General features: G+C 41.5%; 1 protein-coding gene and 1 pseudogene across 1 annotated transcript; both read right to left on the bottom strand.

The window, feature by feature from the left end:
- Nucleotides 1–1,314: 1,314 nt before the first annotated feature.
- LOC121313955 lies at nt 1,315–2,790 on the bottom strand (annotated as a pseudogene).
- A 1,611-nt stretch (nt 2,791–4,401) lies between these two features.
- Nucleotides 4,402–7,379, bottom strand: LOC121313846 (antimicrobial peptide NK-lysin). Its single transcript, XM_041246635.1, has 5 exons — nt 7,059–7,379; nt 6,507–6,574; nt 5,655–5,735; nt 5,314–5,487; nt 4,402–4,483 (listed from the first exon to the last, which is right to left on the bottom strand). The coding sequence occupies exons 1-5, from the start codon at nt 7,099–7,101 to the stop codon at nt 4,478–4,480; spliced, it is 372 nt and encodes a 123-aa protein (XP_041102569.1). The 5' UTR covers nt 7,102–7,379; the 3' UTR covers nt 4,402–4,477.
- Between the last annotated feature and the right edge of the window lie 8,147 nt (nt 7,380–15,526).

Below are 15,526 nucleotides of genomic sequence, written 5' to 3' on the forward strand. Positions count from 1 at the left end.
AATGCTGACCTCGGCACCGACAGTGCTCGCCTCGATGCCTATCCCGGCACCGACTGATTCGGCATCAGTGAATCATTTAACTAAAACAAAATTGCCCAGGCAGGACGAGCACTGATCCTGCGCCAGGTGCCTAGGGCCAGAGCACGTGGCCAAGGCACTGGCAGGTGAGCTGGACTGTTCTCCATGTTGGAAGTTCTCGAGGAGAACTAAATGACAGAGAGCAGCCCTATCCCCAGCAGAGTCTCTCTCCTCAAGCCATGGGAGAATGAGATCTGTGGTCCAAGAGCCTCCATAGAGATCGTCCAAGATCCCCCCTGCTACAGTGACCAGGGAACTCTCCCGCACAACTGGGTCATCCTCCCCTTCCCCACTACCAGTACAGAGGTGCAGACACCTCTCAGGGGAGGCGAGATGGTCACTGCCGAGGCGTTACCACTCAAAGGGATGCTCACCAGGGGACAGACGGTCGCTGCGCAGGCACTGCTCCCCTTCCCCATGCAGACGTGGACGTTCACCATCTCAGTCGCCTCGAAGGCGTGCAAGCTCGGCCGAGCGGAGCTGGTGGAGACTGTAAGGGCCCAGCAGACCATGCTGGAGACCCTATTAAAATCTACCACCGGGCAGCCCCAGCCCCCACAATCTCATTCCCCGTACCCTCTGCCTAGACCCCCTAGCCCAGATGAGCTGTCCTTCACGGCATCCAGGTCGGACATATCGGATCCAGCCACCTCTGTCAGGCAGGCCACAGTGGGGAGCATCCGGCCGCCCTTGCCACACATGTCACAGAGGGAGGAGTTCCAGGCGCTAATGCAGCGTGATGCTGCAGCCATGGACGTCCCATGGCCGATGGAACCGGAGGGAAAGGGAACCGCTTCCTCCAGCAGAGAGGGCACCCACAGCACGCCCTCCCCTTATGCCAGGACTTCCTGAATTTGGTGCACTCCTCCTGGGGCATCCCAGCATCTGCACCCGCATCCTCCAGAACAGCAGACTCTCTGCTCTTGACTGCGCAAGGACCTCCTGAGCCAAGCGGAGGGGCTATTATGGCACCCGAACCCAGCCCAGCTCCAACTCTGGGTCTGACCGTTGAACGGAGCCATCTACTCAGATGAGGTGAGGTATGTAACCCTACATACACAATGTCACATGAACAATGCAACCATAACGTCATGCAGGTATGTATATATTCACATTATATTCACACAGAACATGAAGAGCAGTATGTGTGTGTGACCTGCAGATTAACTTCTTGCATTTGCAGCATTGTGTGGCGGTCTTGGTGTCTTTCTTCTAGGGATAGATATGGCATCTTCCTCATTTTCTGCTCCCAGCTGGAACCTCAGGCACAGGTGGACCTGATCCCTCGGCTTGAACCCTCTCAACGATCGCTGCAGCGGCTGGGGGTCTTGGAAGGAACTTTCTTCTCTGGACGTGGGGTTTCACAAGAGCCTTTCCCAGCTTCAAGGAAAAGCCTCCTCCAGCAAAAATTCCCACTGTGCCAGCCAGGGTCCATTTCATTCCAGAGCAACGGCCAACGGGCCATCTTTCTCTTGCAGCTGTATGTGCCTGTCACTTTGTCCAGATTGTCCACTCCTCCCTTGGTGGCATTGTAGTCCAGAATCATGGCGGGTTTCTTGTCCTTTCTGGTGCTCACAGCAGTGTCCTTGTGCATTGTGCTCATCAGGGCCACATTCTTGTGTTTTTTTGGCGAGTATGATACAATTGTTGTGGTGTCTGTGAAGGCGAACATGGAGATGAGAGGGGCTCTGTTTTGAATTGCCAGCAGTTCCCTGGGAAGTTCTGGCTTGTTCTTTCTGACAGTCCCCACCATGGTCAGTTTCCTCTTGAGAAGCTCCTGTCCAAGGTTGTAGGAGGTAAAGAAATTGTCACATGTGAAGTTGTGATACTTTAGATCTTGGGACATGTTCAACACAACACCTCCTTGGTTCTTCCAGGTGGTTTCCCCATGTACACCTGCATGTTCCAGGCATAGCTGGATTGGGCATCACATGCCACCCATATTTTTATTCCATATTTTGCTGGCTTGCTCGGTATGTACTGTCAAAAGGGACAGCGGCCTCTGAAAGGAACCAGTCTTTCATCCACAGTGACATTAGAACCAGGATTGAACATGAGTGGTAAGCGCATATCCCACACATCCCTGAAAGCTGCAAGTTTGTCCATCTCACGTCGCCTGGGTCTTGTGTCTCGGTTGTCAAACCATATGACCCTGGAGAAGATATGGAAGGTCTCCACCGACATGGTTGCATGAGTGATTGCCCTGCCAGTCTCTGCATCCCATAAGCTGGCAACAGATTCATTGTTGGACCTATAGACCCCAGCCAGTATGAGGAGCCTCATATATGCATGTAAATGTGTTTCGTCAAGCTCCTTCCAATTGTCTGCAAACACATGTCTCCCTTCCATGTTTGACATATCCAGTATTATTTTCTCTAGTGCTCTTGGGATGAACAATTCAAATGCTGACTTTATGTCTTTGACATGTGTGATACCATATTGCGTTGGACCTGGGACCATTCTTATTATGTTTTCAGCAGGCACTCTTCCCTGACTTTCATGGGGGGATGGGAACTATTCAATATTTCCATTCTTTGACATGAAAAACTCACTTTCAGGCTGTGAGGAAGTTTCCTCTTCATCAGAGGATGAGTCCTCATGGTCAGAGTTCACTTCTACATTGTCCTCGGTCTCAGACACCTCTTCCTCAATCTCATTGTCATTGTCAAAGAGGCTTTCTAGCACCTCACTGACTAAAAGTCTTTTGCTCATGTTTCAAGAGAGAACATACAGTTCTGCTGTACAGAGAGAGTGGAGGTTGGGTAGGACCCTGTGTGGGACCCTTTTATCAGTATCACCCCTCCCCCCACAGGGAAGAGATTGAGTTCCCGCAAGTTTGGGCTCCACAGTTCTCGTGGGAAACCTGATAATTCAGTCATAATATTTTTATTTGTGTAGAATAGTGTTCTGTCTATGTGTGGATAAGAGAGAGAGAGGTTCCATTTCCTGCAGAAATAGAACAGTGTGTCTCCCCTGACAGCGAAAAGAGTTACTTCCCTCGAGTTTGAGCTCTGCAGTTCCTGCAGGAAATTGTGTTCTGCTCCTGGCAATATTATAAAAATGAGTGTTTGTGGGTGCAGCTATGAGGGAGAGAGAGATGAAGGGGGATGAGGAGTGAGAGAGAGAACAACAGAGAAGTTTATTTTGTGCAAGAACACAACAAGCCCTATTAATTTTAGCTACTGTGTCAAGTTGACCCAGAACATCATCTATGTACCCTAAGTGTGTACATTTTTTCTCTTTTATTTATTTATTTATATTATTTTTTACAAGTTCATTACCCCTACCTAGAGGATAACATGAAGGATCATGCTGAATAATTAAAGTGAAATAGCATTTCAGTGATGATAAGCTCTAAAATGGGTCAATTTGACCTGCAACATAACAGGAGGGTTAAAAAAAAAGTTGTGCCTGTGAGTGGAATCTAAAACAGGAGTTGTGGGAGAAAAAAAAACTCAACTCTGGAGGAGGAATTGTGAATAATTATACAAAGTGTGCAATTAAAAAAATAGTTTGTCCGCAAATCGTAATTTTGGGGACAAATTTGTTGCATGTTTTTTACTTCCCTTAACTAATTTGCAAACTACTACTTAAAGGGCAACTGAGTGTGTGAATGTTTGTAATGAGTCAAGATGGCATTTTTTGTCTGTATTTTCGAATGCTGACTGAACAACAGCAACAAGAAAAACATTACATTAAAAGATACATTCAAAAACACACACACACACACACACACACACACACACACACACACACACACACACACACACACACACACACACACAGTATATTATTTACTTAGTAGTTACATTGTAAATACAATGTAATTAGGGGTATTGATGTTTTATTGAGCTTAACTGATAAATTATGAAAAATACAGCCTGTTTACTGCCACAGAAACAGACATTTCATTATTTGTTCATGGTAAATGGATAGTGTATTCATTTTAGTGGTGAGTGACTGCCACGACTGGTGCAACATTCAGTCATGATTAGAGAAACACGTGTTTGGGAATAAACTGAAGAACAATTGTCCCAGCCAGTCATTCTAAATTTATAGTGCCTAAATGCACTTTGAGCACTCGAAAAGAGTGGATTATTTGTACAGATTCCCATTTACAAATACATTCATGTTATTAAACACTTTTATTAAGAAATTGTAATCTGGTATTGATAATGCTTCCCTGTTGCTTTTGTATATATAGAGTTAACAAAATTACATAACGTTCTGAAAAGGTTAAGAGTGTATTTTTAAACGCTCACCAAATTACCCAGCACACAGAATCCCCACACAAAGAAAAACAACACACAGTAGGTGACTTTTGCAAGCTTTATTGAATCAAAAGTGCCCTGTGTTTGAGGACTCCAGGCTCTGACTATCTGGATTCTCTGTAAGTAAATCAAATCTGAAAGAAAAAAACAACATGGAAATAAATACATGCCATCTGTTTCTGTGGAGCAGATTAAATGTAAATGCTGTGCGCCACCTTAGCTAAGGTGAGATAAACATGGTTGTTGCAACAACAAAATGCTTCCCAGTACCTTGGTATTCTCTAAAGCTACATCATATAGGAGGTGTGTAATTTAACAATGTATAAAATCACACTAATTGAAGCATTATATGAGCCACAATACCTAAGGCAGGTCCCTTTTTTAACCACTTCGATACTGGTTTCGTATAGTGTAAAAATCACAAAAACATTCTATCACTCTATATGTAAACGACAACAAAATGAAAAAAGATGACATAGGGGAGAGTATTAGGGAAGAGTAGATACTATCTGTGATTCCCCCATTGGCTGTAATATAATCAAATTTCAGTGCTACTAAAAGTGGTCAAACAACTGCATCAGACTGGTGTTTACCCTATTCATGCATCTTAAATAAAGGGAGGTCATTGACATAATTCACATAATAAAAACCTGAGAGCTATTTTCATAGTGTGAACAGGGTATCAACCCCCTTTTGACCAAGAGCATGAAATTAAGTTGATTTTATTTTGAGGGGGGAAAAAAAAAAAAACATAACCTTGCAGTGATGAAAGAATTGTGTTGCGTCTAATTCTCTATTTGAATTTTATACATCAGTACTAGCAAGGGACACTGTGAGAGACCCTGACTTCCAAACAAGCTTCGATTGGTTAATACCAGTCACATTCTGCATAGACTAGTTTATTTTACAATTTTGTCAGACATGATTCCATTTTTATTTTTCTATATAACATGTTGTAATGTACCTCCTTTAGGATACCCTTGCAGAGTCTAATGTCTCTACAAATTTGTGTTGGATCCGACTTGTTCTTAAGTTCCTCAGCAAGTTTTTCAGTATACTTGGACACAAATTTCCTGCACGCAGATTTAAAGAAATTAATCATGTTGCACACATGGTGCAGGATTTTAATAAAGTCATTCTACAGGAAAAAAAAGAAAAAAGAAAAAAGAATTGAAGTTAAAACCAAATATAAAAATATATATGTAAATAATTATTTAAATGGGTTTGGTAAACATCTGTATAATTTTGCCAAAAAGTAAAATGTCTCTGCGGGACACAGGTAAATAAGTATGGGGCGGGGGGTACCTTTTTGGCATCATCAGGCAGTACTTTCTCCACTTTCTTCACAACTGAGGTGCACACCTTACACAGAACATCCAGTTCTACCTGTAATGTAGCAGCAACGTTATTTATCCACATGAGAGGGATTTGACTATTTTTTTCAGTTTTACCATTATTTTCTTATGGTAACACTGTGCATTTAGTTTATCCTGGTTTGCCATGTTTACTAATATGATTTACTAAATGTATATGTACTATACAATGCTTTCACTATAGCTTATTAGACTTTGCTAAGCATTTACTGTGGTCAACGTTTATAAGGGGGGGCTTAGTGTTATATTTGAGGTACAAAAATCACTTTTTATTGTTATAAACCCTCAGCAGCAATAATTCAGCTCACACGGAAAGTGGAAAGGGGTGCAAATGCACCCACCATACATAAACATGGTTAATGCATCATTTAAAGTACAAGAATGACACAACTGCTTTCTATTATTATACACATGTTGAATAAAGCTTCTTTTGAAGTGCCAAGTATTTTTTTATATTTTATTTATTTATTTAAAAAAATTGTGCTATCAACAGTAAATGCCTTTAAAATACCACAAACAGATATAAACTACAGAAATAAATATTATTTTGTACTTGCAAACATAAAAAACACAAAAAAACAAACAAAAATTGTCAACACAAACCTGATCTTCAATATCTTAGTTTCAATTGATAAAAATGTAAACATCAAGATTGTTGTGCTTTATAAGGACTTTTTGTTATTTGGCTCATACTTATGACACACACTGTAAATATATATATATTGTACAAAAATAAATGGATACAGAATAAAATAATTGCCAAGTTGAAAGCAGCAATTCTTACCTGATTGTAAAAATCGATGTCTTCATCATCAAAAGTATCATTTGGGATCAGATCATAATCAGCAAATGCTGCAGACAACAATTAAATAAAAAGTTAATTCTAATGTGTATCTGGTGCTTCTGTCATTATTGTGAGTATTCTAAATACACTTGACGTGTGAGTGAGCAAAGTGCACTTTGTGCATCCCTTTTAAAAGTTGCTGTTGTAAACCATGGTGAAAACATAGCAAACTGTCGGAAACAACTGAAACCAACATAAAGCACAAGTAAGCAGATAAGCATGAGAATGGTAAGCATGGTCAAAACTATCTCTACCCACCGCATTCAATTGTCCCCTAAAAACACACTGCTGCTTCTTTGTGATATGGTAGAGGTTAATGTGTTCTTTATTGCTTTGAAACAATACTACACATAACAAAATGTTCAAGCACCAGCTGAAAGGTAAGCTTGCCTTAAAAGACTTTTACTGTGTATTTATGCAATTTAACTTGAATACATTTAACTAAGTAGTTGCAAGACATCAGTACATCATAACAATTATATATATTCTCACCTGAGGAGATGAGGAGAAATGAGACAAAAATAAGAAAAGCCATTCCAAGTCTTTAAAGTTGAAGATTCTGTTGAAATGTAACAGCAGTCAACAATTTATACCATAAGGGACACCACTGACCTTGACACAAAGGAAGAGGAGGGAGGGGGGCGGGGCAACATCATCACCAAAACCTTGCTACTATGACCACAATCTATTTGGCTAGTATAATCATTGCGGAGGTAAAGGTCCAAAAAGTTTTTGCGCAATGTCCCGTGACAGAGATCGAATGATTCTTGGTGTTAGAGCTCCTTCCCGAACAGTGAGGGCGCTAAGTAATGGAAATAGAGTACCCTGGACTAATTGGCCTGACACTTCATTCCGAGGTTTAAAAGGAAGTCGGTCATTTAGAAAAGGGGCAGTAACTAACTCATCGACCCAGAACGGAAATTATGTGGCAGCCGCGGACTGGAGGAGTGGCTGCAATCCTTTACCAAAGGGTTATGAGTGACGATATAACTAGGGGTCGAAGCAACGTAATCTGTTCCTTCGTTTTGGTTATTGATAAAAGAACCCGGAAGGACCTGTGTTGTGAATATACATATTGTGAGTGTTGTTTGTTTTGTCTAATTGTTATTATTAGACCAATAACACGCCAGAGGCCAGCACAAAACCGGAACAGCACTGCACTCGTGTCACCATAAATTGTATTTGTACCACAAGCACTAATTCACGCACATAACAGATTTGTATATGTTTTTGTGTTTAATGTGAGGGTACAATTAACAGGACTATTATTTTGGGACCAACCCAGAGATTATAAAGTAAGTAATACACGCTGTTGTATTACTTACCAGCTTTATTATTTATTGTTTATTGTTTGTTTTACCATCAGGCACTGGACAAAAAACTAATAAAACAAACCTTTGCACCTGGATAATAATTGTCTGTCTGTTCATTGATCACTTGCACCTGCACACTATTAACCACTTTGCCACACCTGGACTAAATGGCACAACAGTTTATTCCCACGGTTAGGTGGAAGTCGGCCATCTAGAAAGGGGGCAAAGTTATGGTATATGAACTCAATGACCCGGACGGGAAACGACTTGTCATCCATGGATTGGAGGAGCGGGTGCGCTCGTTGACCAAGGGTTCATGGGTGACATTATAAAAAGGGGACGTAGTGATGTGATCTGTTCCTTTGTGAATGGTTATATTAAAGGACAAGAAGGAGAACCTGTCCTGTGAAACGTGAGTGTTTTGTCATTAATAACACTGTTTATAATTGTCTGGACGGCTAACACGATACGGAGCTGTCGCCAAAGGCCATCACTAAACCCGAATCAACAACACTGCACTTTTGTTGTCACTGAAGAACTGTAGTCACCATGAGCTCTAGAGCACACACCGGTGTTTGTGTTTGTGTTACGTGTGGGGGAACTAAAAACAGGACTGTTATTATTTTGGGGCCAACCCACGGATTACAAATAAGCAATACACACCGCTGTATTGCTTCATTACCATTGTCATTATTTACTGTTTTGCCATCAGGCCATTGGATTAAAAAAAAAAAAAAAACATTAAACAACATTGCACCTGGATTCCAATTGTCTGTCTGTATACTGATCACCTGCACACTGCTAACCACTTTGCCACTGTCCTCATTAAAAAATAAAAGTTATTTAGCCTTACTACTTATTGTAAAAGGAAAGAAGACCCATACAATTGGCGAAATGTTATTACCTGTCTCAGTGTGTACATTACATTGTTGAAGATAATGCTGGGTAAGGAGGCTTTTTTTTTTTTTTTTTTTTTTTTGGGATTTCCACTGAGCCTAGGGTCCTTGAGCTGTGTGGGGAGTCGCCGCAGAGAAGGAGAAAAATAATAACAATACATGGGCATTCCAAATTCTTCCCATACCGCTAATCTCAATCAGGTGTTCCACAGTTTCCTTAACCCCACACATCATGCATAACCCATTCTCATGCACTCCAATTCTATATACTTGTTCATTTAAAGTTGACTGTCCTATAAACAGCCTTATTAGGTTAACTTCCTCCTGTCTATTCCCTCCATACCATCCTTCCCGCAAATTGACTTTACCTTGTGATTTATATCATTTGCACCCTTTTCCCCCTATTCTACATATTCTACCATTCATCCACTATATTTTTTTCTCTTATTTTATAATACTCCCTTAACCCATAATGAACATCCACACCCACATTCCCTTTCTTCACTGCCAATTTTGCTAATCTATCCGTCCTCTCATTCTCCTCTATTCCTAGGTGCGCTGGAATCCACACAAAAAACACATACAATCCTAAATATACACATTCTGACACTAGATACATTACTTCCTTCATTCTTAATTGGTTGATAGGGCTGTACACTCCAAGTATGTCCGCTGTATTCCCCTTGATGTCCTGGTACCTTTGTTGCTAAGTTTTTATTTCCACTAAATTGCTTATGCCTCATGGTAAGTATACAAAATGGACTCTGTTTATTCCTGCCATTCACAACACTGGGTAAGTATAACAGGTTATGGACTCAGGCGATATTTCACTGTAATCTGTTTCCTCACTGTCTGTTTCTTTGTCCCCAGACAGACATCCTCTCGTTGATATTTTTGTACAGTCATGACCACACTGTCAGAAAAACAAATGCAATTGTTGGCAGAACACATTTATGCTTAAATAAACAGTGTTTTTATTCTTCTGAGTTGGTACAATTATTTTTGCCTGCAGTGTACCTTTTACTGCAGGTAAAATATCACAGTCCTTGCAGGGAGTTATGCAGACTCTTACAGTCAGCCTTTCAACACAATATAAAAGTATCATACTTCTCTGAATGTAAGCAGAGTACAACGTATCTTTTAAATTAAATACAACTAATAAGGCCTTTTGCAAAAACAAACTAAACACAGGCAATGCGCTGTTCCATGCAGCTTAAAACAAACACTAGGCCCAATTGTTTACATATGCAGCAGTCCAAAGCTGCTGAGTCTGAGTAACACAGTCCATAAATTAAACAGTCTTTGTTCCACGAAGGAGAAGACACAGTAAGTACACTTGCACCTTTTGATACACGGTATATTTTGAAATAACTCAAATGATAAACGATCGTTGTACTCACACTAGCTCTGTGTTGTTTTCTGCATTCCAGAATCGCTCCAACGTGATGTATTTGAAATTGACACCATTTTAATTCCAATTGTTTAGTGCAATGCTTCACTCTGTTCTACAGGTTTTTGTTTTTATTCCAGGGCACCATCACGCGGTTCTTTCCAGTATTACAAGCAAAAAACAAAGTACTCAGTATAGCTGAGTATCTCACATGCTGAAATTAATCCTGTTTTTTTTTTTTTTGTGTAAGATTTTACTTTTGTTTAGATTCCTTACATGATACTCTCATCTGATTATGAGACCTATTGCCTTCCATACTGCAGCAAAGTCCTTAACCACTCAGCATAACCCATTCTCATGCACTCCAATTCTATATACTTGTTCATTTAAAGTTGACTGTCCTATAAACAGCCTTATTAGCCTGCAACTTCCTCCTGTCTATTCCCTCCATACCATCCTTCCCGCAAATTGCTTTACCTTGTGATTTATATCATTTGCACCCTTTTCCCCCTATTCCACATATTCTACCATTCATCCACTATATTTTTTTCTCTTATTTTATAATACTCCCTTAACCCATAATGAACATCCACACCCACATTCCCTTTCTTCACTGCCAATTTTGCTATTCTATCCGTCCTCTCATAGTTTCAGTGAGAAAACTGGTTGTAATCCACATAGGTTTTACAACAGCCGTTTAAGATTGCAGATAGTTATTGATACACCTGGTGGTCTCTACTGTTAACTGGTACTTGAGATTCCTGGGTAGTAAGTGTTATTTCCTAATTGCTTATGCCTCAAAGTATAGAAAATAGACTATTATTCCCCACAAACTTTGCTTTTGTGACCAGGACAGGTGCATTTCAAAATATCACTATTTCCAATGAGAAAACTTGCTTTTGTGTCTTTCCGTTCACATAAAGTCAGAAAAAAAATAACATATGAATCCAAATTAACATGTATTTATACTAAAGTAATACAAAAATGACTACAAAAGATTTAAAAGTGAGTAGTTTTTCGAGATTTAAGATTATACTGTAAATTTACAGTATAATCGTAAATCTCGAAAAACTACTCACTTCTAAATCTTTTTGCAAATATCAAATTAATTTAGATCTTCAAACAAAACGTTACTATGGCAATAACCCACACTTTATATATCTTGTGTTGATAGCATAAGTCACAACATGTAAAGGTCTCTACTATGTAACTTTCTTAATCTCTGTTTTTCCTTTGTCAATGAAAGTTATTAATTGAAGCGCTGGTTTTCTGAGCATCACTGGCTTTTAGGTGTTTTTTATGATCTCTCCTGCTTGCCACAAACATCATTCTTGCTCTGCCTGTTAATCTAATCTCTTTTGATACCTAACATTTCTACAGGTTTTTGTTTTTATTCCAGGGCACCATCACGCGGTTCTTTCCAGTATTACAGCATAAAACAAAGTACTCAGTATAGCTGAGTATCTCACATGCTGAAATTAAAGGGATCTCTTTGTGTAAGATTTTACTTTTGTTTAGATTCCTTACATGATACTCTCATCTGATTATGAGACCTATTGCCTTCCATACTGCAGCAAAGTCCTTAACCACTCAGCCCCTTTAGTCAAGACTACTTTATTGTCTTTAACTGTGTATTTATAGTAAAATAACATTGCCAAGGCGATTCGAGCCTGCAAGCAACCTTGTCTTCTACGTTATGTAAAAAAGTCCATGCTTTAGCTTTACCATTTCACGCCTCCGGCTTGGGGACATTTAATGGCACGAGGCAAGCCTTACCAGATGGTAAAGCCCTCGTCTTTGGGTTCTATTGCTTAATTATGATGATATAATTGCTGTGAAAGTTACTGATGGGGAGCCACAGCAGCCATTCTGTGATGATGGTGTTATAGTTTCAGTGAGAAAACTGGTTGTAATGGGATAGGTTTTACAACAGCCGTTTAAGATTGCAGATAGTTATTGATACACCTGGTGGTCTCTACTGTTAACTGGTACTTGAGATAAAAAGGTTGAAAATCAGTGCTCTAGATATTTTCATGCTAATAAATAGACACTAACAAAAGTATTGTATCTCTGCCTAGGTGATATGTTTGCAAATATGAAACTTGCTCTTTCATCTCCGTTTAATAGACGAGCATATGGGATATTCTATTGATTTTCACAAATGATGTACAGGATTCACAGGTAAAGCAAAGGGGGTGAAAATATATTACATTTGCATTAAGCGTGGTTTGAAAAGTCTAGGCTATATGTTTGCAAATATCAAATTAATTTAGATCTTCAAACAAAACGTTACTATGGCAATAACCCACACTTTATATATCTTGTGTTGATAGCATATATACAAATGTAAACAATAGTTTTCTATTCAACTCTCTCTGTTATTCTCCCACTTTCACGTCTATTGCAGCTCAGAGATGCTTTTGGCAGTATCCTCAGTTTTACCATTAGACAGTGTTTCATTTTAACCATGCCATGCAATACCTCATTCATATAAAATGCATAAAAAGCTATTGGGGGTGGGTGGGGGGGAACTATCTAAACAATCAATTTATCAGAATGAGAGCAACGGGTGAATTACCTCTCTTGTCTTCAGTCGGGTAGTTTTCCTGCAATGTGTTAAGATTTACTAAAACATTTTGAGTCCAGTAACCATTGTTGAAATGTTACAGGGCTGCATTATGATGAAGATACTATAATGCAATAAACATTAATTTCAAAGGAACATGTTTATATTATAAAACATACATATATGTCATACAGTGCTTTTAATCTAACACAGAATGCTACAGCAAATGTAACAATGTTGCGGATGCAACCCAGTTCCCTGAAAACAGAAAAAACCATCATAAATGCCATTCTCCTTGATCTAAATTGATCTTATGGTCAAAGTTTCATTTAGGCATTTTTGTGCGACCTGTACGTTACGTAAGGAGACTTTCACTTGTTATTGCAGAGTAGCCCCCGTATGCACGTCCTCAATCCAACTCCAATCAACTCGAATACAGTTTCTAACGGCTATCCGACCACGACTGTAGATTCGGCTTTTCCCCCGTAAGGTCACGTGCGTAATAGTAGTGTCCCTAGGAAACGAAGTCCGGCGCTCTCCCTTCAGGCAACTGGCTGGAGCCGGGGTTGCAACCTATAGTTCCGCAATTTGAAATCAAGTATGGGAACAGTGTACCGAAGCGTTGCGAGGGAGAAAGCACGGCAGTAGAACAACCTTACATCATAACGCAACTCAAATGGTGTCCATCTAGGCATGTGCGGAGCAGCGCCTCCCAGGAAATGACACCTGTCGCCATCACCACCAAAGAATACTAATTGCTCTACATGTCTGTATCATGTGGCATGAGAGAGTCCCAGATGCTCCAAATGAAGGAGCAGAGACATTCAATGTAGAACCTCGTAAATGCCTTCAACTGCCCGCAGCGCAAATCTCAGACACGGGCACACCTCTGAAGAGGGCCCAGGAAGTCGCCATCCCCCTAGTGGAATGCGCCATCAACTGCCCTGGCGGCACAAGGTCTGCAGATTCATATGCTAACATAATAGCATCCACTATCCAATGGGAAAGACTTTGATAATGCCTGCCTCAAGGTCGTGGAACCATGACACACAAACAACTGCTGTGTCTGCCTCACGCCTTGTATACGGTCGATATAGCACCGTAATGCCCGCACTGGGCAGAGCGTGTGTTCCTCTAGAGAAGAGAAAGGGGAAGAATGGAACGCCATTAACTCCACTGACTAGTTCACATGGCCCGAAGATATAGCCTTCGGCAAGAAAGCCGGATTAGAATGCGTGGAGACCGTAGCCCTGCCTCCTGTGAAGCGAGTACAAGAGGGATGTACTGATAGTGCGTGTAACTCACTCACCCATTTAGCTGAAACCACAGCTAGTAAAAATACGGTTTTAACAGACAAGAAGCATCCTGGTATGATGTACCTGTGCAGACGGTGATTCAAAAAGGGACCATCTTGGAGCTCGGAGTGTTGCGAGACCGACTCTGTGTCCAAATCCTCTTCATAGAGAAGGGGTTCCATGTCTGATGCATCCCTAGAGATTGCATCCAGATCCCAAGACCCTAAGGGTGAGCCATCATGACGTGAATTTGGACACTTTGGACGTGAGCTCCGACAAAGCCCGTCCTGTCCCTATGGCACCTGTCCCTACGAGATCGAAATCAAGCACTGAGGCGCGTGCACCGAGCATCAAGCCTGTGCACCGAGCACTGAGGCACATGCACCGAGCGTCGAGTGCTGAAGCGCCAAGCGCCTGCACCGAGCGTCGAAGTGCCATGCCGAGCACCGATGCGCGTGCAATGAGTGTCAAGCAAGTGCACCGAGCACCGAGGCGCGTGCACCAAGCATCGAGCACTGAAGAGCCGAGCGTGTGCACCGAGCTTCGAAGTGCCGCTTCGAGCGCCACAGTGTCAAGTGCCAAGTGTGTGCACTGAGCATAGAGCACTGAAGTGCCGAGTGCGTGCACTGAGCATTGGAGCGCCACATCAAGCACCGACACGTGTGCAATGAGTGTCCAGTGCCAATCGTGTGCACTGAGCACCGAGGCAAGTGCAACGAGTGTGTGCACCAAGTGTCGCGCGCCAAGCGAGCATCGAGCACCGAGCGCGTGCACCGAGTGCATGCACTGATCGTCGAAGCGCCGAGCATGTGCACCGACCGAGGCGCGTGCACCGAGCATTGAGCACACACACTGAGCAGTGAGTATCTGAGCACTGGAGTGCAAGCACCAAGGCCCCAAGCACCAAGCACCGAGCGCTGAAGCGCCGAGCACTAGCACGCTGAGTGTAGAGCGCTGAAGCGCTGTTCACCAAGAGCGTTGGAATACTTTGCACAAGGATGCCTGAGCGTCAGCTGACCTGCAAGCAGATCGCTGGGTGCTGGTGATGTGCTCAGGAATGTAAACACTCCAAAATGGTGCAGGTGCTAAATGGTACTTATACTTACCTACAGTGCTTTGAAAACACAGGCCAAAGGCCTAAGGTGCTACAGACCTGTCTGTATGGTATAATGCAATAATACAGTAATATATACACATACAACAAATATGTGTTTGGTAGTTTTGGTTTTTTTTTAAAAAAAATTTAATGCAGGGGAACTATAGCCAATGCACAACGCATAGCTAAAGCTAATAGTGACCACGCGGCGAGTTAGTATAAGCCGTGGGTGAAATTACTATGCTGGCTGACAAGCAAGCTCCAACCCTGGGCTGCTGAAACTCAAGACTGAGGCTGCAATTAGTAGGCAGTACGCGCAGGGTACCCCTGCTAAGATCTATTCTACTACCTAAAAGGATAGAACAGATAGAAAAACACGACAACAACCAATATATAAACAATAT

The sequence above is a fragment of the Polyodon spathula genome, chromosome 4, assembly GCF_017654505.1.
Source record: "Polyodon spathula isolate WHYD16114869_AA chromosome 4, ASM1765450v1, whole genome shotgun sequence".
Lineage (NCBI taxonomy): Eukaryota > Metazoa > Chordata > Actinopteri > Acipenseriformes > Polyodontidae > Polyodon > Polyodon spathula.

Excerpts from the sequence above, each read along its gene's own strand:
- LOC121313846 (XM_041246635.1), bottom strand. The coding sequence starts at position 7,101 with ATGGCTTTTCTTATTTTTGTCTCATTTCTCCTCATCTCCTCAG. Across the intron at positions 5,736-6,506 it reads ACATCGATTTTTACAATCAG|GTAGAACTGGATGTTCTGTG; the intron begins GTAAGAATTGCT and ends GCTACATTACAG. Across the intron at positions 5,488-5,654 it reads TGCCTGATGATGCCAAAAAG|AATGACTTTATTAAAATCCT; the intron begins GTACCCCCCGCC and ends TTTTTCCTGTAG.